This window comes from Sorghum bicolor, chromosome 10, assembly GCF_000003195.3.
Source record: "Sorghum bicolor cultivar BTx623 chromosome 10, Sorghum_bicolor_NCBIv3, whole genome shotgun sequence".
Lineage (NCBI taxonomy): Eukaryota > Viridiplantae > Streptophyta > Magnoliopsida > Poales > Poaceae > Sorghum > Sorghum bicolor.
Genome location: NC_012879.2, coordinates 56,194,825 through 56,219,076, shown reverse-complemented (window position 1 = coordinate 56,219,076; position 24,252 = coordinate 56,194,825). Strand labels below are relative to the sequence as shown.

At 46.4% G+C, this 24,252-nt stretch overlaps 2 protein-coding genes across 2 annotated transcripts; one reads left to right on the top strand and one right to left on the bottom strand.

The window, feature by feature from the left end:
- Positions 4,935 to 12,662, top strand: LOC110431187 (proline-rich protein 36-like). Its single transcript, XM_021449914.1, has 3 exons — positions 4,935 to 5,276; positions 5,468 to 6,088; positions 12,417 to 12,662. The coding sequence occupies exons 1-3, from the start codon at positions 4,935 to 4,937 to the stop codon at positions 12,660 to 12,662; spliced, it is 1,209 nt and encodes a 402-aa protein (XP_021305589.1).
- Positions 16,750 to 21,617, bottom strand: LOC8069390 (vacuolar-sorting receptor 6). Its single transcript, XM_002437369.2, has 12 exons — positions 20,891 to 21,617; positions 19,148 to 19,858; positions 18,941 to 19,029; positions 18,754 to 18,823; positions 18,551 to 18,634; positions 18,266 to 18,424; positions 18,088 to 18,170; positions 17,912 to 17,975; positions 17,677 to 17,805; positions 17,443 to 17,546; positions 17,222 to 17,328; positions 16,750 to 17,155 (listed from the first exon to the last, which is right to left on the bottom strand). The coding sequence occupies exons 1-12, from the start codon at positions 21,543 to 21,545 to the stop codon at positions 17,149 to 17,151; spliced, it is 2,262 nt and encodes a 753-aa protein (XP_002437414.2). The 5' UTR covers positions 21,546 to 21,617; the 3' UTR covers positions 16,750 to 17,148.

Sequence of the window (24,252 nt, the reverse complement as noted above, 5' to 3'; positions counted from 1 at the left end):
GCTAGTCCAGTTTGCTCGTCAGCCGTCCCCTACACATTCTTCCACGAAGGCGCCCGCGACCACACATAGGGAATAGATGCTTTCTTCTTTGTCAACTAAGCAAAGATTCTTCTGAGGAATAGACTAGAGATTTTGCATTGGGTGTAATTTGTAGTATGTACATATAAAATTTTCTGTCTATTATATTCTTTTTGTATAATTTAATTCAAACATGAAGCCACTACATCACCTAAAATCCTAAGTAATAAGGTTATAACAATTACTAACGACTCAATTTCAGAACACACGCCGGTGATTACCGAATATGATCAATTCGGATATTTTAAGCACACATGCATGTAAGTCGGATATATATTTCAGTTGCATAGAAAGTCGGATATTTCAGGCCAAACATGCATATGTACAAGTACACATATGCAGCAAACACTGGTACATATATCGATCCATGACTCCATGAGATACACAGATTCGCTACGAAAGTACGTCCACGTGACGGAAGAGAGACGGCGTAAGCATGACTACTAAATATGCCTGGCAAAGTTGCGTTCTACTACTTTTATCTCTCATCGATCAAGCTCAGAAATCATACTGTCCACTATGATGGTAGCTTGAATTTCAAGCACAGCTCTGTATCGAGATGCTCTATGAGATAAGACATGAGAAACGTGTTTGGAAACTGACTATTAAGCATACAAATAACATAGCTAATTTTTTTTTTAAAAGAGAATAACTCTGCTTTAATTTTAACATTGCTAATAATAATTGACGACATATATATGACCATGCATGGATTTTTTTTTTGCCTGCTGTCTTCACTCACGCAAAATAATCATTTTGCTAGCTAGTCTTCTCACCGTTTTCTTCTTTACCATATTAGGGATCTTGTGTGACCTTGCTTATATGTACTCTTTCCTTTCATAAATATATCAATTTTTTGAAACTTTCACCAGTTATGGGTCTCAAAGTATATATTCAGTTGCGAGATATATAAATGCTATGGGCATATGGAGTATTTCTGTTCAATAACATTTCATAATCACAAATACATTTTGTTGACATTATTTTTTTGCGAAGGTTTTGTAGACATTATTAATTATATTTTAACAGTAAATTGTGATCAAATCGCATATCTCAAAGACCATAAAGATTCAAAAACGTCATATATGTTTTAGATAAGCCCTATTTAATTTAATTTTTCTTCCTCAACAAGCACACATGAGATTGAGTTGCTGGTTGCTCTTTTACATGAAATGATTCAGACCACAAAGTTCATGTAATGATGATGCAGCCAATGCAAATCTCTCAAGATACTTGATATGGCCAGATTATCTATTATTATTGTGTGAACACACTTGAGTTGCTTGCCAACATAATGTCGTGTCTCTTTACTAAAGAATTCAGTATATATATAGTAGACCTTCTGCTTTTGGCTAGATTAGGCCATTCATATGGGCCCTCCGATCCTAGCTTGGCCCTCCTCATTTATATACCTTTACTAAGCAAGGCAACAGATGAAGTTGCAGTTCATACGAGATCGATCCAATGCAAAGTTACGTTGAACACATATCTATAGGCGTATGGCACAAGGTCCACACAGTGTGTTTGCGCGTTGGTTTCTACTGCATGCCTTTTTCACCCGAGACGACGACGTACGTGAGGAGGGCATGGAGAGAAAAGCCTAAAAAGCTGGCCATCAGAGAGAAGAGGCAGCAGCTACAGCGGTGGTGCCCCTCTACTAGCTCGATCTCTTTTCTTCGGAGCACGTCACCCGGCCGGTGCGCTTTCAGCGTGGAAGCCAAGCTTCCAAGAGTTCCAGTAGTTCTCGATCGGCACCGACGACGTCGATGCATGCATTGGGATCGGTCGCCGGACGCTTTGGACACGACGGCCGGCGGCGTGCAGCCCACGGTTGGAATGTCTCGCAAAGGCGCGGTCTAGCTCAGTCGGTCGGTGTTACGTAGCTCATCTGTATGTAGATCGAGCTCCACATTGATCGCGAGGCTAGGGGCTTGTTTGACACAACTCAACTTCACTAATAAAGCTGTTGTTTTTAGAAAATAGCTTCATGAGTGACTTTCTAGATGAAGCTGAGCTGTTTTGGAGAAAGTGTTTGGCAAAATAGCTTCACCAACTACTTCATACAAAATTGAGAGAGAGAAATGAGAGAGAAGCTACAATAAGCTACTTTTTTTCAGCTTCTTCCAACTTATGTCTTTGTGAGAGAAGAGAAAAAACAGCTTCACCCATGAAGCTGTTTTGAAAATAAATATTTGGCAAAAAAAAACAGCTCATGTGAGCTGTACCAAACAGGCCTAGGTTGGCAAGTGGCAGGTGCATGGTTGAGGCTGGCCGTAGGCGCGCAGTGCCAGTGCCACCGTGCCCGGCGCTTGCCGCGCGCGGTGCAAGCAGCAGCAGCTTTGCTTTGCTAGTGCTGGCCTGCTGGGTAACTGGGTTAGAGTTAGAGCCGCGCCACCAAACTGGGCCGCATGCAGCCTCGTCGCCGTCGCCGAGAGTTCATACCTGTCATCTCAGATGCTGGTGTGGTAATTATTTTTTTTTAAAAAAACTAACACTACTCGCTGACACAAGCTTTATTGAGGGCTTGTTTAGTTCATCAAAAATCAAATTTTTTTCAAGCAAATTTTACGGCACATGCTTGAAGCATTAAATATAGTTAAAAACAAAAACTAATTACACAATTTGCCTGTAAATCGCGAGATGAATCTTTTGAGCCTAGTTACTCTATAATTAGACAATATTTGCCACAAATAAACGAAAATACTATAGTGGCCAATTTTTTTTTCATTTCACCAACTGAACAAGGCCTGAAGAACGTACGGGTTGCTATTTTGTTAATAACTACATCATCCACTAAATTATAAATCATGACTTTTCTTGCATAGATGGGTATACGTTATGTCTTGTGTTGACACTCAAAATTATCCAAAGTGTAACTCCTACATCATGTTTCTATTAATTACCAAGACAGTCAGAAAGTATACTTAGATCATCGCATTTGAAGCCCGAGCGAAGAAAATAACTTTTCGGGGATGATCCAGTCATAGTTGGCTAAGTCGACTTTCCTAACTTCTTCAAATGCAAGAATAGACTGCATCATTGTGTTCCTCTCATCGATGATCGAAAAACATATATGGATCGACTTATTTGGAGTTCAAGCGAATTAAATATGAATTTAGGTAAACCGACCCACCCCATATATGAACTCCATATATGAATTAAATATGTTTTTCAAGCGAATTAAACATATATGGATCGACTTATTTGGAGTTCAAGCAAATTAAATCGACTTTTTGTCCAGAATTGTGAGCACCAAGTCAGCTAAGCCGACCCACCCCGACTCTTAAATCAGCTAAACCGACTTTTTTGCTGTTTTTGAGTCGGTTTAACATCCAAATTGACTTTGAACCTATTTTAGACGTGGAAAACTTAGAGATCATGTTTGAGACTTGTTTTTTACTGGATAAGATCACACCCTCTATACAAACGAAAAGATCATGGCCATTGAGAATCCCAACTCACAATCGACAAAACACAACACAAACCTTCTCTTTACCTTATCCCTTTCCAACCTCATGCTATTCAATGCTTGATCCGACAGCCAAGGATGGCGCCCTAAGCTTGTTGGCCAACTAGGACAATTCGATGATATTCTTGCCCCGATGGGGTCCCTTCCAGGCCAGAGCTTCGACGGTTTATTTGCTAGTTTACCTAAAAACTAGATGTTCTTCATCACACAAGTACAAGTGGTTATCATTTGGTGGTTTGTTCGTAAACCTCTCAATTGCTCACCATGTAAGTGTGATATCCTCACTGTGTTCTTCGTTCCATGACTGCTCGGACGATCTAGACCTAGCTGGTGTGTGATCCCGGATCAATCTGACGCCATCATCTAAATACGCTATAAAAGCGAGAAGTGACTTATTACGCAATTAACCAGATGACTTGTAGCAATAGCGAAACCAACAACTTTGATTAAGGGGGATGGACAAACATGATGCCATCTGTATGTGTGATAAATATATATTACCAATATCTTTTCTAATATTTTTATATATGCCATTGGTATTCATAAAGAAAAATCACAATACTATGATAAATAAAATATGTGAATTGATGCATTATTGTGCAATAATTTGAAATAGTTATAGGAATATTAAAAACATGGGGGGGGGGGGGCAGAGCGCCTACTAGCCCCCTGGTTCCACCACTAACTCATCGCTTAAAGATTTATTCAATGCCATGTCGTCCATTCCAAATCATTTGGATTAGGCTATGCACCCTGATTGCATTGTACATTCCAATTAGATTTGGGATCAGACTATGTAAATGTGTGTGAGTGTATTGCTCTAACTGTAACATCCTAGATTTTTACGAAAACCAAAAATACGAGCTTTTTAAAATTTTTCCTGTAATCGTGTGAAGCATATAGTTTTTAGGTCTAACTCAAGACTAACCGACTAACGAATCGTAGCATACAGGTAGATTTGTTTGCAGGAGAGTGTCGGTGTTCTTGAGTCGGTTTAGGTTTTCGTCGAGTTTAGGGTTTGGAGTACACAAATCTATAGCGAGAATTCCCTTTCAACTTTTCCGTTGGAGTGATTCTCAAAACTCCATTGGATTTTATCCGATCTCTTTTCGAATCCTTCTCCAAACTCCTTTGTTTTCATTCCATTGTGCTTAGTCGAAAATGGAAAACCCCTTTTCTACCCTCTTGGGTCGAGTCTCCCTCCTTCTCTCCATTCTTTTCCCTTCCTGCAGTCCAGCTCATGCCCAGGCCCATCCCGCGCACTAAGGCCTAGTAGACTTTCTCCTCGCTCGGCCCACGCGCGCGAAGCAGCACTTGAGGCCCAGCGACCCAGCACCACTCTGCCTACCTCGCGGCCCATCCGCCCATCCTTGGTCTAGCCCAAGTCATGGCCGGCCCAGCAGCCAGCGCCCCAGCCCCAACCCTAGCGAAGGAAGCCGCGCGCCCCTGCCTCTCCCCAAGCCTGCCGCCGCCACCTGATGTGGAGGAGCCACACACCCCTGCCTCGGCGTCCGTACCCCCGATCTCGCATCGGCCGCCGCGTGTCCCGGCCGTCACATCAACGGCACAGACGCCAAGACCGCCTAGAACCCTAGCCCTCGCGCGCGCTATAAAACAGGAGTCGCCGCTACCCTTGCCCGATTCCCCATCGGCGCCGCCATCCTCGTCATCTCGCCCGTCCCCACGTCCGAGCCACGCCGACCACCGCATCCGCGACCCCGGCGCCGTAGTCCGCCGCCAACGCCACCGGCCTCGCCCTGCTGCCCTGCCGAGCCGAGCCCAAAACCGTGACACGGAGCCGCGACCACGACCTCGACCTCGCCTCGGCCACGCCTCGAAACCCCTGCCCCGACGCGGTGACGCAGGAGCCACGACGTCGATCTTTGACGGCACCTTGTCGACAATGCCAACGCCCCGAAGCTCCGTAGCGCCTCCGGCTCCCAGCACTCCCGCAGCCACGACGTCGTGCTCGTGCCCCGTCGCCCCCGCGTCGTCCTCGCCAAGTCGAGCCACGGCCGCACCACCGTCCTCTTCCTCGTCGCGACGCCGAGCAGCAGCAGGACCGCGGCCGCGACCTCGCCCCGACGCACCCGCGACCAGCACCTGAACGTGCCCTGCTCCAAGCCACCGACGCCGCGCGCCAAGCCCCCCCTGCACCGCGAGCTCCTCGTCCACGACGTTGTGCTGCCCACGACGACGCTCTGCTCCGAGCTCCACCCTGCCACGTCAAGCCTCGCCCTCGCGCACTCATCGCCGCCAAGCCCGAGCGTCGTCTCGACACGCAGACCCCTCCGTGGCCGGGAACGCGCCCTCGCCCCCGCGCACCTGCACCTCGGCTCGCCCCGGAGCCACGACGCCGCCTGTTGCCCCGTCGAGCCGGGCCACAGCCACGGCCGGTCGCGCGAACGGTACCAGCCGTCCTCGGCTGCGGACACGACCACGGCGCCCGAGTATCTCAGCTGCTACACCAAGCCACCGCGGTGCCCTACTCCACCGTTGCAGCAGCAGTACCACCTCACACGGAGCTCCTTGCTGTCGCTGGTGAGTAACCGAAACCCCAAGCTTTCCTTTTCACATTATCGATGTGCTCCTATCTGAGTCCGGCCTTTGCGCCGTAATTACCACTGTCGCAGGGGAGCATGAGCCCTGCTGTGCACACGTCAGAGCCCTGTGCCACTCTTCGCCATGCATGTGTCGTGCCTTCGTGCATCATTTCGTTATCGATCATTTGTACATGATCTATCTATCCATGCATGTGTCGTGCCTTCGTGCCGGTCTATTTGTCTACCTATCCATCTTTTGTTGCTATGGAAATGTGCTACTCCGTGTTGTCTTAGCGTCGATTGTGTTGCCAGTCATTGTGTTGTGGTTCTTCATGCGTTGTTCTTGCGGGTTGTGTGTGGTTCTTGTCGCTTTGGATCGTGCCTTCGAGCCGGTCGGGGGATCATAATACATTTGATCATTTCGGTCGTGGGTACGTCCCGCCGTGATCGCGATGCCGAGCGTAACTCATTTCCCCGTGATAAGTTGACTTCGTCACGCTACGCTCGTTAGCTCCTATTCCCGTCCCTCGGACATGGCCATCGTGGACTCGATGTCGTTATCGACGCGGTTCTTACCCGCACCATTCGAGACCTTCATGATCTTGTCTAGTGGGATACGAATTAGGGGACAACCTTTGTGGGACAGTCGGAAGCCAACTCGTTAGGTGAAGCTCATGGACGCGAGTTTGCCTCGCCATGACCATCGGGCTTTACCTATTTTTCTCGCACGATTATCTTATTTGTCTCGTATGCTTATGCCACCTAGACCCGGGCATTTCCCCTAGTTCCCGCGATGACAACCGCATCGTCTGGAACTATAGGAATGACCTTGTGCCGATTCAAAAGCACCTAGGTCGTGAAGTGTTATGAGTTGGAGTAGATTGTGGGGTCGTATCTCTTTTAACCAACCGTTTTCGTTCTATGGCGTGTTGGTTGGAAGAGTGTGATTTCATTCTTCTCTCTTGGTCTCAATCCCCATCGATCCAGTAAGATGCGAATTGAGCCCTTTTGCTTGTTTGATGTTTTGATTCCATTTCTACGATTCCCGCTGTTGCTATGGCGGGTGGGTCAAAGGAAGATGAATTTCGTATCTCTTTACTGCCTTTTGGTTCTTTGTGCTTAAACTCTTGTATGCTTGTACCTAATCAATCGTAGCATTTCTTTGGTTCTCGCGGTGCAACCGCACCGCTAAGAACCTTAGTGATGTCTTAGTGCATTTAGTGCACCTAGGTTGTGGTACCCTACAAGTAGCTTGAGCACTCGTGTTCTGTTGTGTGTCACTCCCTCTTATGCCCCGTCTCTTGCCATGACCTGAGTATTGGAAGGAGTAGACCACCCGTCTCTATCTCTACTGTTCCACCCTCTCTTAGCTCTCGTCAATTATAATGGTCTACGAGTTAAGAGAGACCGGAACTTCTCATGCTTGTAGTCCTTTCGATCCCCGTTGATCTCTGTGATGCTTGGATCGAAAGTTCGTAAGTCGTGGTGTTTACTTAGAATAAGTTAGGGTCTACGCCATTGTTACTAAAGCTGTACAGGTCGACACGATCGACCCGGGAAGTACCGGCTAGGCTAAGACTCTGACTTGTACTTAGTAAACAACCATTTCCATTTCTTTTAGCCCAGGGATCAGACATCCACTGAGAGGGCTAAGACATTTTCCTTTCGTTGCTCTTCTAGTGTAGTTGTTCCTCAGTGTTTTGACGTCTCTTTTCGCAGTCTTTCGAGGTCTAGTGGTTTGATTGTTTCGCCTTGTTTGTCACTTACGAGGTAGTTGCTACGGGGTTAGCGTTGATTGGATCAAGACCCGTTGAAGGAAGGGCATGCGGATGGAATAAATACCTTGGATAAGTACAACTACAAGTGAACAGTGGATCTTGGAAATGACATTCAACAGGTGCCACGTCTCACCCAACCTCGTAGAATCCTATTAGACATGCAATAACGTAGATGCTAGTGCTTTACTTTTATGCAAATGAACTGAGATAGGTTGCATGGTAGAAATGCTTGTGAGCCATTGCCTTGTTGCAACCTATAACCCTCGCACACCCGCTGTTAGGATAGACGCTTGCATACTACTTGCTACTGCTTCTACTACGCATTATATCTCTGATGTGATACATTGTGGAGGATTGGATGTGAGTGGGTAAGGCACGTGGTGCCAATAACTGGATAAGAAATGGATAATGGACTCGGGGAGATCTTGGCGTGTGTCTTGGGTGTGTGGTGAGGGTTGAGTCGACCGAGTAGGATCTACGACGAGTCTTGGGACAAGTCTTGCTGGAGGATGCTACCTGGGCGTTCTCCATGAGAGATACCTGTGGCGGGTACATGTGACAGGGAGAGGTCCCGGGGTGGAGTGTCTTCGTGGGACGAAGCACCGAGATAGGTGCTGTTTAGCACGGGGTAGCTGGATGTCCCGTCGAGCGGGGCATCGGTTGGCCCTCGTGAAGATGTCCTGTTCGGTTACCCTAAGGACTGACATGTTCTGAGAACTGGTTCGTAGGAAGCCTTACACGCCACTCACCTTATTATGGTGCGGGACGGATGTACGACCAGCTAGTGCGGTGCCACTACTACTAGGTTGATAGAGGATAGTGTAGGGAGGTACGGGCATGAGGACCCACACCCTCCTAATACAGCGTAGTGACCTTTGGGGGCCCGATACTACGCCTCACAGTCTCAGCATGTCGGTGGTACTCCGATGTGGCCCCAGTCCTGAGTGGTAGGGTGGCATCGTATTTAGTTGGAAGGCAGCCCGGTATCAGCCTAGATGAGCCGGATCGTCGATGATGGTGATCTTGTGGTTAGTGTAAACCTCTGCAGAGTTTGGTTGATAGATCGATACATATGCCGTCTTTTCGGCTATGGACCTTTCCTATATTCCGCTTCGTTTGACTAGTGAGAGGAGTCCTTTCTACCTTCCCCTAGGTTTGTGTTGGATCCGGCGTTGGCCGTTGAGGCAAGGCACGAGCGGGAGTCGTACTTGCCGCCTAGAGAGTGAGAGTGTGGTGAGATGTGTGTGATGGGATGGATGGATGGATGTGTGGATGAGATGGAATAAAACTTGATGAACTATTATTATAAAATATTGATGAACTTGCATAGGAAGACTACAACCATATATATAGGCCTTTGATATACCCTTTGCATTTCCACATACCACAAAGCATACGCAAAAGCATAGGGTGGGAGCCAGTGGCCAGTACAAATCGTACTGAAAATTGTTTAGCAGGTTTTGAACGTGGTCTATGACGATAACTACGGAGAATAAAAGGATTAGGTGGTCTCGTTCCTGCGCTCAAGTTTGGTTCGGAGATGAAGGCTACGCCCGCTGATAAACTACGCCGACTCTGATGATTGCCCGTGAAGGAGGAGCCTTCAACGCTGACGCGCTACATCGACTCTGATAAAGACCCGCGTGTGTTTCCGCTAGAAAAACGATGTAATAGGCTTGTTGACCAAGAGTTGTAAGGTAAATATGTTGTAATATTGTTTTTCACAATGTATGACTATGATAACAGCTGATATACGATAATGTGATGGCTCAATTTCTGAATTATCACATTATAATTCGAATCTGTGGATTTTCCCCTTTGTGAAAAAATCTAGGTCGTTTCACTAACTGTATAGACACATGTCGTATTTTGGATTGGACTTTGAAACAATCATAGACACACTCATCAATTTTGACGCCTGGAGCCACTATCAAAACATATCTAATAGGAAAAAGTCTACATAACCCCCCAAACTATTTAAGGTGGAATACTTCATCCTCCAAAGTATAAAACCGGATATTCTACTCCCTGAACTTTCAAAACCGGTCAAATAACCCCCTCGAGTGGTTTTAAAGGGTGGTTTTGTCTTTTTCTTTTTTATTTATTTCCGCTGAATCTTTGAAAAATCATAATAAATCATAGAAAAATCATAAAATGAAAAATTCAATTTTGTTAGACTCCTGATGAGTAGATCTACACAATGAATATATAATATGGTATACTTTAGTACAAAGTTTTGGTTGTAGATTTAAATCTATGTTTTTCTATAATTAAAAAGAATAATTCATATATGTAGTTCCAATGGTTCAATTGTGGTAAATTTTTTATGGTGGACTCATTATTGTATGCTTGAACTATGGTAAAAGTTGTGTATCCATTGGATCAAGTAAAATTTAGTTATAGATTTATTTAGCTTTATTCTTGTTAAATCTATGCTTTATCTATAACTAAGTTATATGTGATCCAATGAGTATGAAATTTTTACCATAGTTCAAGCATTCAATAATGAGTCTACCATAAAAATTTTACCACAATTGGACCATAGGAACTACATATATGAATTATTCTAATTAATTACAGAAAAACATAGATTTAAAGCTACAGAAAAAACTTTGTACTAAAGTATATTACATTATATATTCACTATGTAGATCTACTCATCAGGAGTCCAACAAAATTGAATTTTTTATTTTATGATTGTTTTGTGATTTATTATGATTTTTCAAAGATTCAGCGGAAATAAATAAAAAAGAAAAAGACAATACCACCCTCTAAAACCACTCGAGGGGGTTATTTGACCGGTTTTGAAAGTTCAGGGGGTAGAATATCCGGTTTTATAGTTTGGGGGGTGAAGTATTCCACCTTAGATAGTTTGGGAGGTTATGTAGACTTTTTCTATATATAATATATGCCCCAATAGGTTGGTGGAGGATAGCAGCCGGCGGCAAGCCCTAGTGTTCGATAGAGAGAGCGGAGTCCTGATATCACAACAATGAGTGGAATAGACCTGGCGCTCGCAAGAGACTCTCTTTCCTCTTTCCTCTTTGTGCTGAACTCGAAGTCTAAACATTAGGTCCAACGTGATACTAAAGAGTTTCTTTGGGCTACACCTGCCATGGCCCTAGAGATGAAAATGGTACGGATATTTTCCGACCGTATTTGAGACCGAATTCGTTTAGAGGGGTTGAGATCTGTCCGCATCCGAGTCCGAACGTTTAATATCCGATACCGTAATCGTATATTTATGATGTCGACATCCAATCATATCTTATCCGATATTGTTGACATTATCCGTATTCGAATCCGAATCCGACCAAAAATATGAAAACAAATATGATATCAGTGATATCTGTTCGTATCCGAACCGTTTTTATCCCTACATGGCCCTAGTGGCTCTAGGCCCAATTCCACCCAACTATCCTAGGTTGAATAACACTAATGCAAGCACAGTAGGCCTTAGCAATAATGCAGCTGTACTCCATCATTACCTTAATATGCGTCCTGTTGTAGATTAGGTGACGCAGTCACACGGATGAGACTAGCACTAGTGGTGGTGATGGTCGGGCAGGAGAACTCCATGGATACATTATCTTCTAGTAGTGTGATGACCTCTCCTCCGAGATTCCCATAGTTGTTGGAGATACGAAGCTTATTATTTTTAGAAAATAGAAAATCACCTTTGAAACAAGCCTTGGGAACAAATGGGGTGTTTAGTTTAAAAAAAAATACAAAATGTAAAATGCCAACTATTTTGAAATGGTGGAATGCAAAATACCAAATTTTTCAAGGTCATGTTTAGTTTCATCCAAAATGTAGAATTTATTGCCTCATGAGAGCCTCTTGAGGTCTTGTTTAGTTTCCCAAAAATTTTGCAAAACTTTTCGGATTCCCCGTCACATCAAATCTTTAGACGTATGCATAGAGTATTAAATATAGATGAAAATAAAAACTAATTGCATAGTTTGGTCAGAATTGACGAGATAAATCTTTTGAGCCTAGTTAGTCTATAATTGGACAATATTTGTCAAATACAAACGAAAGTGCTACTATTCCTATTTTACAAAAAAATTTGGAAGTAACCAAGGCTTGAGTATCATTTTGGTTTTTTTGCCTCTTAAAGCCAAAATCTAAAATGGAGAATAAGGGGGGTGTTTAGTTCCCCTTTTTTCCAAAAAAAATTGAGTTTTGGTTCATTATTTTGCAAAATGGAACTAAACACCATGCAAAATTTTTAGCAAAAAGGTGTTTGTTCTCCATTTTAGATTTTGGCCTCAAGAGGCCAAAAAAACCCCAAAATGATCCTCAAGTGGCTCTTATAGCATCTCCAAGGGACTTTGCAAATAAATTTTGCATTTAGCGTTGTTTGCAAAGTCCCAAATTCATTTGCAAAGTCTAAAAATAGTCCAACTCCAAGGGACTTTGCATTTAGACTTGGTAAACCCAAAGTGTGGAACCCACCCCTGAATTTTTTTTCACCGATCGCGCCCGCGTGTTTTTTTTCCCTTCGCGCCATTTTAACGTACGTCGTGCGTGTCAGTCGCCGCCCAGGCCAGGTCGCCCCAGTTGCCGCCTAGCCCAAGTCTTCGCGTCAGTCGCCGCCCAACCCAGGCCGCGTTCGTCGCCGTCGTCGTTCGGCTCCGACCACCTCCGTCCTCCTCCGAGAGAAGGTCCCCACGAGGGAAGGTCCACCTCCGTTCCCGCGCCGTGGCCGCGTACGTAGGGAAGGCGGGCGCGCACGGCAGCTGGAGGGACGGCGGGCACGCGCGGCAGCTGGAGGGCGGACGCGCGCGGTAGGGAGGGCGGGCGCGCGTGGCAGGGAGGGCGGACGGGCGTAGAGAAATCGCGCGGGGTGAGGGTGCGGGGGGACGAAATCCGACGTGGAAGGCCGGAATTGTAGATGCAAAGTGGTGGGAAGGTTTGCATATATGCAAAGCCTCAAACTCTATTTGCAAAGTTAACCAAAATGCAAACCTTATTTGCAAAACCATTGGAGAGGTATTTTCTACTCTTTTTTGCAAATAGGGCAATGCAAAGTTTGTTTGCAAAGCCCTTGGAGATGCTCTGAGACAATAAATTCTGTATTTTGGATGAAACTAAACACGACCCTAAAAATTTTGGCATTTACATTCCACCATTCCAAAATAGTTGACATTTTGCATTTTGTATTTTTTTGAACTAAACACCCCCTAACCACTTTTTTGCCAAAAAAATTCCATAGTGTTTAGTTTCATTTTATAAAATGATGGAACAAAACCCAAATTTTTTTTTTGAAAAAAAGAAGAACTAAGAGCAATTCCAACAGCTTTGCTATTTTTATTATGAAGGCTTTTTAGAACTTGTATAACAGAAAAATAAGCTCCAACAGATGTGCTGTTTAGTTTTGTAAAATAGAAAGTTTGCTATTCCTTGATTTTCGTTGGTCATATATAGCCAACCACTGACACTAGCTATCTGATAAAAGCATCTCCAAGAGATTAGCCAAATCATTTTCTAAAGATAAATTTGGCTATTGTTAAACAAAAAACGTCTCCAACAGACTCTGTAAATGACTCTTCAAATTTAGCAGCTCTCTATCCCACCTTATTCGCTCTCTATTTTTGGATAGTCTACCTCACTAGCCATCTTTTATAGAGTCTGTTGGAGTACTATAATATCTTTTTGTCAAATCTATTTTAGAGAGTAGCTACATTAGTAACTAGTCTTTTTGGCTAATCTCTTGGAGATGCTCTAACAAAGCTGTTGTGGATCTCTTCTTTTTTAAAAAAGTTGTATATTTTACAAAATAGCTAAACATCAAAATTTGGCTAGAGATCGTCTAGACACAAAATCCGCACGCTCCCGGTAGGCCCATTTCCGAATTCCGACGACGACGTCGCGGATCCCTCCATGGCCACAGCATCAGTCAGCCGTCGCCGCGGGAGTCTGTGCTTCCCTCCTCCCCACCATCCCGTCCTTCTCCTTCGCCGTGTTCTCTGGCGTGGTTCGTGGCCGTGGATTCCCAATGCCCGCCGCCACCCCCTGAGCAGCCGACCTTCACCAAGCGCTTCGACAACCGCACAACGCTCCTCATCTCCCCGATCGGAGCCGCCGAGCCTCGATGCCTCTTCCGCCGCCGCCCTGGACTCTCCAGTTCTCCGGCGCAGGCCACGGGGTCCCCGGACGCAGCAACCCGCGGGCCGATAAGCCTCCGGAGGAGTACCGGTTCATCCGGCGCCGCGAGGCAGCAAAGCAGGCTGCCGCCCAGCCGCCCTCGCCTCCGGGCGTGCAGCAATCGAAGTGCCAAGTTATTTCTGCAGGAAGCCTTGAAACGGGCGAATGAACTCCTGGGCGGCGGGGACCACACCGGCGAAGATGGCGGAGGGCGTGGTGGCGGCAGATATCCAATAGGATGCATACCTCGGGGCTTGTCAGTTGTCACACAATCAACATGGTGCGTGCAGAACCTTTTTGGGTTCTGTAGAGTTCTTCAATCTGGATGTGCCTGTAAGGTTCCTGATAGGTTTTTTTTTTGTTGCTGTGGGTTTGTGCATGCAGATCGAATTTGAGCCAGAGTACCATGTGAATTTTGGTAATCCTGATATTGATGAGAAACCACCAAATGTCATTGGAGGAGATGCTTCAGAATGTGAAGCCCTTCATAGTTGCTTCCAGAACCAGGAAGTATGGGAGATAATTTCTTGAACTGACCTTGTCAGTTTTATGTTTACCCTAAAAAATGCTTGTGCTCGTATATGCTGTTTTTGTTGTCACTTGAATTCGGGATGCATTAGACAATTCCAAGCCTTCATAACAGTGTTACATGAAGCCATTTTTGTACAGTTACAAATTACAATACAAAATCAGCTAATGGGTGGATGGTAATATTAGATGATCATTACCTGCAACGGCCTTTTAGGCTTAAGAACAAAGTACATGTGAACAACATAGGTTGCAATCACAGTGTTACTCTTGTTTACGAATGTCTACAATTTTGTTGCCCATCTAGTCTTTGTGGTCATAACTCTGCTAACTACTATGCATAAAATTTATCCAGGCTGGCCTCTTATCTTTTTAGCACATCTCTATACTACAGGCACCTGAAACTGGGATCGATTTCAGGCGCTGCTCTCCATGTGCTGCCTCTGGGTTTGGGTTCAGGGTGGGTTTTGGGGGTTGGCTGTATGGTGCATCTATAGAAAGGGGTTTAGGGGAGGAGGCAGGTGCAGGGGTGGAGCAGCGAAGGGCACTAGGGCAGAGTGGGGCCAGACACGGAGGTTAGGAGTCCAGGGTGGACAGGGCAAGCTGGCAGGAGGCAGTGGCGAGTGTTGCAACCACACACGTCAGAAGAAGATGATGCAGGTTGAACATGACACAGGAGCCACACGATGAAGATCCAACGGCTCTAGTTCGTGGCCTGAGAGAAATTAAGAAAAAATCAGGCCCCTAGCATATAGCAATTCTGTTTCTTTAGGTATATTGGTAGATTTTTATTCAGATATACAGACATAACTTTACACAACAGAAGCTCATATAAAGATCGTCTTTATTAGATGCCTTGTTCTATATTTCAAATTTTACTCCACTTATGGAAGTCCTTACAACATCTCGTTACATTTTGTGTCAGTTCATATGTTATATACCAACTAGTTCATGCATACATTCATGGTTGTATTCAGCCTGCTGCTAATACAAGATTTTTTGTGGGAAGTATTTTAACTTGTTCACTATCAGGGATTTGTGATACATTTAATGGCTAGAGCACCCCATATGAAGTTGCTCATAGATATGTACCGTGAACCTGATGTTGTGACTGCAAAACAACAAGAAGAGGAGCTACAAAGAGGTTCTAGCACTTTTCCAGAAAGCATCCCTTCTTCAGTAAAGTGGTTTACTGATAAAAACTCTACTATCTCTTAAGGTTTGCCTTCTTGTGACAACTTGTGTTCTGAACATTCCTCAAAAGTACCAGTGGCTCAATTTGATATGTTTGCATTTTTAGTCATTCAACTTCTGATCCTGAATCATGAGTAACATGAATTGTGTTTAACCAGTGGCCAGGTTTCTTTAACGAATTTGAGACGCTTTTTAATTGGCACATCAAACTTTAAGTTAACTGCAATAAACAATTATCTTTGCTTTGTGTCTTGTTTAACATGATACCTCGAATGTTTTCCCTTCTTTGAGTATCGTCAATATTCACTATTCTGGTGTAGTGATCTTCTATATCATGGTACTGGAACATGTCTTGCGTAGATAGATACATCAATTGATAATGCAAGAGATGTTTTGTTGTGCTGCCTTTTAGTTGCTTCCTACTGATTACTACTCTCCTTTTCTTCTTCCACAATAGGATTACTGATGTCATAAAATTATGATTGTTTTTCTTAATATTCTGTCCTGGCTAGGCTTTTATCAAGAAATGGCAATTCATGGACAAGTTTACTCGCATAGTTTCAGAGCAATACATGTAGAAAGGCCTCTTATACTCTATTGTAACCATCTTATTTATCCGCCAAGGAGATTGGAAGGGCTGTCTTTGTTTTCAGAGAAGATGTGATGCCCAGTCCATGCAATGTTTTTTTCTCTTTCGCTGAGATGTTAGTTTGACAAACATGGCTATTTCTTTTGCGAGATTTCTCTCCCTGTCAATTTCCTGATGCGGGCTTTACTGTCGTGCTTACCGAATTATGTTTCCTTGGGTATGAAAATCTGTTAAGAGCTAATCAGTTTCTTTTCTTGTGTATGGGTTTACACTTTACAGTTCGAATCAATCATGTTTGATATATTTTCTTGTGCTATGGGCCACATTCCCGTTTCTGGACCAGTTATTTTGCAGTCACTTTCTCACACATTATTTATTTTTCGTGCAGTGTATTGCTCTGGGAATGGAAGCAAGATACCAGAATCATAAGGTGAAACTCCAACACATACCAATATGGCAGTACCAAATTCTTCGTACGGTTTGTCTACTGTACAATGTGTACATGTATAACAGCTCGTATAGGCCTTCTCTAAATGCTGTGTGTGTACTTTACACGGCTCTTGATCCACAGGACTACAAAAGAGCCAAAATGCCTACCTGTCTAAACTCACTAGAGCTCAACTCTGTGCTCTGTGCAAACCGTCCTCTTTTTTCTACGCTATACAAAAGCGAAGCAAATATCGTCGAAATCACAGCAGATTATCTGTTGAAATCATGTGTGCAGCTTGGTGCCCTGCAGCAACTCCTTGCCGGAGGAAACCTAAGGTTTACTGTGCAGATTCTCCATGCAAACGTCACAGGGAAGTCAGGCCAGCCCTTTCAGTGCCTGAAGCATCAGAATCCAGTGTCATCCGTTCGTCCTGAACTTGGCTGCAGAGTAAAGGTAAGTTACCTCAGAGCTTCCGAGTCGTGCTGCCGCAGAGGCTGGTTCTCGTTGTTCTGGCTGTCCAGCGGCATGTACTGGGACATGATGGACATGATCTCCGAGTCCATGTACGACTGCAACACAACGGCGAAGAGTTTTCAGTTGATCGAATTGCCATCTGCTCAAACTTTTTTCTGCATTCTACGGCGTTCACTGATGAACCATGTGTCCTTTTCAGATGGGCTTACCCTGAGCCTGTACTTGTAGAAGACGTAGCCGGCAACCCCGATGCCTACGACGCACGCCACGGCCGCGATGGTGATGAACCAGCCCAGCTTCGACATGCTGTTAGCTGCGTGACAGGTCCAGAAAAAAGTTGGTCTTGTCACCGCCGTCAGATGGCAGATGCATAGCTGGTCTGAATTGTGATCTACATGTGTAGGTCGCTGTGGCTGCCATATGTAACATTGTATCTCACTTACCTATGCAGACGTCCTCGCCGCGGATGTAGAGCTGGTTGCCCTTGCACTTGCACTCGTAGTTGCCCCACGTGTTCTTGCACTGGCAGCCCGGGCATGTGCACGCCAGCTTCTCCCTGCACTCGTCCAGGTCTGGAGGACGACATGGATCGGAGTGTACGTCTCGATTAGTTCAGTGATTCTGCCTGCCCCCTCTGCTAAAGCCGTCAATGGTTCAGGACCGGGAGAGAGAGTTTACCTTCACATTTGTGGCCATCGCCATGGAACCCCGACGGGCACCGGCACCCGGTCAGCGCGGTCTCCTGCGGGCGATGATCACCGGCGAGCACGCGGTTAGCAACGACGGCCGTCACCGGAGAAGATCATGCGAGCAAATGGATCAGAGATTCGATGGACCGTGTTACTGTTACATACCGAGCAGGCGGAGAAGGTCTGTTGCCCTCTCGTCTCCGACCAGCACCCGCCGTGGTTCAGAGCGCACCTTCCCGGCCCGATAGCTGAAGCACACACAGACACGATATCGCTGACAGATGAAGCTATGGCGCATGGCGTAAAAGCTTGTTCAGTGCCGTGTTTTCAGACCATCTTTTACCTTTGCAGTCAGTGTAGCCGTCGCCCTCGTAGCGGACGCCGTTCACGACGGGGCACTCGCACACCCGGCCCCGGTACGTGTCCTGGCAGGCGGTCACGTTGGTGGCCTCGTCGCGCCAGCACCCACCGTTCCTGTGCAGGCACTCGTTCGTCTCGATGTCTGAAGCGATCATGGGAGACAGAGAAAGCTTGTTCAGATTTCACAGCAACAGCCATGTCTCGGTTCCATTTTGTTCGTTGAAACACTTGGACAAGAATCACAAGAGCTAGGCGTGTATGCGTATACCATGGCTGAGGCAGACGCGGGGCTCGGTTCCCTCCTTGAAGCCGGCGCACACGGCTCTCAGCACTGCCGTCCGCTCCAGTTTCCCTGCACATCATCATCACAATTCGTGTAAGTGATTCATGACTGCACATACACAGTTTCTCCGACGACGAACGACGAAGCAGAGTTTTGCGTCGAAGCAAAACGTATGCAGCAGCACCAACCTCTGTACTGAACGTTGTTGATGACCAGCGTCGGCAGGATGGTGACGTCGCCTCGCGACCCGCTACCGATCTGCAACGACATTGCAGCATCATGATCAGGTTCTGTCTTGATCCAGACCAGAAGATAGATAGATTCATAGTGCTAGGAAAGGAAGATCGTGTTGTGTTGTGTCTGACGAACACGAACCTGGTCTTCCTGCTCCTTGGACAGGACGGCGTTGTCGGCGTCGGCCTCGGGGTCGCCCATGCACTCCAGCACCTTCTTGAGATCCAAACCTGGTTCCATTCCACAAATCCCACACGAGACGGTCAAGAAAAGCACGCCGAGATATCATAGCCATCCATCCATGGAGTATGCCGGCTGCCGGCACCGGCAGCAGGCAAGGTAACTGACCGAGCGCGGTGACGACGTCCTCGGCGCAGGTCTTGGTGTACTTCTTCTCCTTCATGGAGCAGCGGATCTTGTAGTCCATGACGTAGTCCCACCACGCCCATGGCCGGCCGGTGTCGTTGGCGACGCGGTGCACGCAGAGCTGCCTGAGGTTCTCCACCACCACGTCTTTTCCCTCGTAGCCGGCGCCGAAGTCCCCCTCCGGGTCCGGCGCGCAGTACCTGCCGTGGTTGATGCACTGCGACTTGCACTGCTGCGTCAGCCGGAACGCCTCCGGGCAGTACCAGGTGATGTAGTGCGGCGTGAAGCGCGCGTAGCCGCCGCGCTCCAGGAGCTGCGCGTGGCCGCGGAACCCGCGCACGAACGCCATCTGCTCGTCGCACCGCGGGCCGCACTCGTCGTTGCTGTTGGTCCACAGCTCGTACTCCACGCGCTCGTCAGGGTGCGGCATCGACTCCCGCCAGTCCAGCTTCACGATCACCTCCTCGCCCGCGCCGGCGGCGGAGGCCACCTTCTGCGCCATCTTCTTCAGGGACTCGCCGAACGCGCGGTTCACCAGCGCCGACGGGATGTTGATCTTGTCGACGTACTCCGTGCCCGCGGACGCCTCGGGGCTGTCCATTGTTAGCAGCTGCTCGTCCACGCTGTCCGCGATCAGCACCGCCGCCGCGCCCGCGCGCTGCGCGTTCCACGCCTTGAGCGCGAAGTAGCACTCTGCATCAGGTGGCGAGGCGGACGTGCATCAACTCACCAACGAATGGCAATAGTTTTTACTAACAAGGTTATTAAGTCTGGGTGAACAGTTGACTGAAACTTCAGCTTTGGGACGCTTTGCTTTGAAAGCAAGGGTGAAGCAGATTGGTCTCTGAATGAAGGAAGCTCATGACTTTGGCGCCGACGCCAACTGTTGGTTGGTGCGGTGGTGGCGGCGGAGGAGTCGGATCAGGTGAGTGGCGGTCGTGGGATCAAGTGAGATGTGAGTTAACAATAATCAACAGGAAGTGAGAGCAAGATGACTTCAATAATACTCCACTGTGCACTCTGAGCTAAGAGTTCTTTTCTGATGAATTGGTCATTGTTTGCTAGCAGGTTCATGGTAGGTGGTATGTATCAGCATGTGCAAACTTCCAAAAAAAAAACTATAAGCAAAACCCAGTATGTGAGAATTGATTAATTGAACTACTGAGTACTGTTTAGTGCTGTGCTTATTCGGATTTCGGGGGAAAAAACTCAATGGAGCAGCAAGAGCTGCATCAAGTGTTTGCTGTGATATAATATGGCCCCTGCTCGATGAACTGAATTATAATATAAAGCACTAAGAAATCTATGTGACACCTTAGTTGGAGATCAATCGGCATCAGATGATTAATATATTATATCACTTAGATGGCATGTCCATCCCTGATGTTATTCACTGACCAACCATTCTGTTCTACCTTAATAATCACTGTCTAAACAATGCTTTCCGACAGAGTGTTAACATAACAAAAGAGGGAGTACTGACATGAGTATGATATTGACAGGGATAATAAGCAAGAGAACTCCTTTTCAACTCCTCAAAATATATCGACAAATCTTTCATTCCAAACAGAAAAGAACAAAACTGTACTTGAAGGCTTGAAGCCAGCACAACTCAAAATTTGGTTGATGAAATGAAACTCAGTTTCAGAGCTAAACATAAGATTAGTTCATTCAGGAAAATGAATGGCAGAAATTTAAGACTTTTGAAGAGAAGAAGAAGCGGACCTCCACGATCAAGCAGGAGGATGACGGGGCGGCGGGACTTGGCCTTGAACTTGGTGTCGAACTCGTCGCACCCCGTGGCCTTCTTGTCCGGGTAGATGACGACGCCGGTGAGCGTGCCGCCGTAGTCGGGCACGCCGAAGTTGCCGATGGCCGCGTCGTGGTGGCCACGGATGTGCTCCGGCGCCAGCACCCGCACGCTGCTCTTCTCCACCACGAACCTCCCGCGCACGGGCACGGCCACCATCAGCAGCTGCACCGCCACAGCAGCCACAAGGCCGCCGGCGAGCCACGGCGCGCGCCTCGCCGCCATTTCCGATCGACCGATCAACTGTTGACCGTACGTCCGATCAGCCGCCGCGCCGGCCAGTCTCCCTCGCTCTCGACCCCAGCAGCGAGAGGAGGAGGGAGGGAACAAGAAGAAGACTTGAAGCAAGGAGAGAGCAATGCGTCGATCGCGTCGTCTGGTGGCAACTAGCCACGCAAAGCCAGGGGTAGGTGGTTGCGAGAAGGGGAGAGAAATATATTGCAACTGATCGGTGCAGGTGCGCAGGAGACGAAGAGGAGACTTGGAGTTTGGACGGCGAGATGACGAGGGAGGGAGGTTGCTTGAATCGTACAGAATGGGTGTTTGGTCCGGGGCATTGGTGTCCAACATGTGACGTGCAAGAGAAGGTGACAGGAGGAGGAAGAGGAAGGTGGCAGTGAGAGGGAGCAGCCAACTGCTAGCAGGTGTGAGGCCATACAGATTGCAGAGAGGCAGAGACTACTTCAAAGTAGGAGCATGACAGTGACAATATTTTTTATCTGGGAAACATGAGGTCAGGTGGTGGAAGAAGAAGAGATCGAAACGAATCGGGTGTGAGAAAGAATCTCAAAAGGGGGAGAGTGAGAGGTAGAGGCTGTGGCTTGGAGTCTCTTGTTGGACACTTTTGTCCGTGATTTTTTCCCCTTTTTTCCTTTTTGTTTTGAGCAGCACTCATTTTTCTCGTGTGCAATGAGAATGACAAGATCATCACGAAGCATATCGTTATTGAGAGATACGTCACTTGCCACAAAAATATTAAAGAAAAAGCCAAATTTATTTCCTCCAATTTCGCTTTATGTGTCAAGATAAACCCTCTAAACTAACAATTGATTCAATTTACTTTCTCTAACTATTTTAGTTGATCCAATTTACACCTTAAAATGATTTTCCCTTTTTGTTTCTCTGTGTATAAATTGTGTTTTAGTTTCAGATTTTGTGAGGTGGTAGTGGACATCATATCTTATGTTAGAAAGATACACATTATGAATTTTCTATCATCATGTTTTTACACAATATTGTATCTCTAGTGATATTTTATTAATAAAGTTTCTAAGCTATCAAAATACTAGCAGAAAATAATATATATTTTTCTAATATAACTCATGATATCCCTTACCACCTCATAAAATTTGATATTAAAACTCAACTTATACGTGAAGGGACAACACTATAAATCTTGTTAAGGGGGTGTGTTGTTCCAGGCAAAACTAGAGGATCGTCTCTTCCCCTCGGACGTGTGCGCTTGAGCTGACGAATCTGTCAGTCATTCAGCAATGGCTTTCTCTCATAATAAATTAGTAAATAGTACTTTTAGCTATGACTTATCAGTCAAGTGAACAGGCAGGCCAGCGCCGATGCGGAGGCAGAGAAGGACAGCGCAGAGGTGTACTCCCTCGTGTAGTCGTGTCCCAAATGAAATGTTGTTTTCGGTTTTCGTATCGCAAGTTTGACTCGATTTATAGAAAATATATGTAATATTTATATTTCTAAATAAATTTGTTAAAAGACTAGATTTAAATATCTTTTCAATAATACTAATAATATAACATAAATATTAATATTTTTAATATATATTTAATCAAAATTATTTTTTAAAAAAATAATTATTATTTTGGGACGGAGAAATGGAGAGAAGGCCACGCGACAGCGGCGGTCTCCTCATGGATGAATACTGCAATGGAGGAGGCAAGAAAAGGTTCGGTTTTTTTCGGTAACAGTTTGTTTGCAGTGATGTGGCTGAGCACTCGATGTGGAAATAAATGCCCCCGTCTGTTTCGTTTGTAGTGATGATGTGTTGGTTAATCTTGAGTGGGGAGCCGAAGACATGGTGGCAGCTGGAGCTCAGGTCTTGTTTAGTTTCGGAAAAAGTACTGTAGCATTTTCGTTTTTATTTAACAAATATTATCTAATCATGGACTAACTAGGCTCAAAAAATTTATCTCGTGATTTATAGACAACACTACTACAGAAACGAACTTCCGTGACGTTGCTACTGTTCACTCTGTGGCGGGCGTTTTTTTTGCCCGCTGCTGTAAATCGTGCGATTTACCGCAGCGGACACTTTTAATTAACCGTGACGGACACTTTTGCCCGCTGCGGTAAATCGATTTACCGCAGCGGACAACCTATCATGCCCGTCACAGTAAATTTTGAAGCCCAAATATATAAGGTCTCTACCTGCTGCTGCTGCTGCTAGCCATGATTATTCAATTTAGTGCCTCACGACCTGTTGCTGGCGGTGGTGGCGGCGGCCCCGCTGTTCCTAGGCGACGGCGGCGAGGCGCTGACGGAGGCCATGGCGGAGCTGCTGAGCCCCGTGGGTCTGCTCCTCCTCCCCGTCTTCGGCAAGTTCCCCGACGCCGTCCACCGCGTGGGAGGCTCCCCCATCGGCGTCGCCTTCATGCTCCTCCTCATCCTCGCCTTGCTCTACTACCACTCCTCGCTATGCCCACCTCCTCGGGCGACGCGGACGGAGCACGGCGGTGCGGATGGAGCCCGAATCCACGGCGGGGAAGGCGTCAAGACATGGATCCCTCTTTGTGTCGACATGAGGTACGCCGCTGCTCCTCCTCTTCCTCCCGTCCCTCCTCTTTTTTCACTCATCTCACTGTTCTTCCTTCTCTCTTTCCAGATCCGGTGAAGGAGCCGCCACGAGCCAGATTTGAGAAGGTGGATTAAAGTAGATCCATGGACAACGACCGCGACAACCCTGGACTGACGGCGCTAGGGTTTTCCTAGCGGCGGCGGCAACAACAGCCTAGATGGGCTCGTCGGGCCTCTGGATGGGCTCGCGGGCCTGTCTAGTTTTTTTTTGTTTTTTTAAATCATTAACCACGACGGGCAACATAAGGTGCCCGCTGCGGTTAATGGGATTAACCACAGCGGACACCTTATGTTGCCTGCTGCGGTAAATCTATTTTTCGCAGCGGGCACAGGCGCCCGCCACGATGAGGCCACGATTAACCGTGACCTTTCATTCGTGGCGGACGTCAATGCCCGCTGCGGTAAACGTAAAGTGCTCGTCACGATTAAACAGTTGTGTAGTAGTGCAAACTGC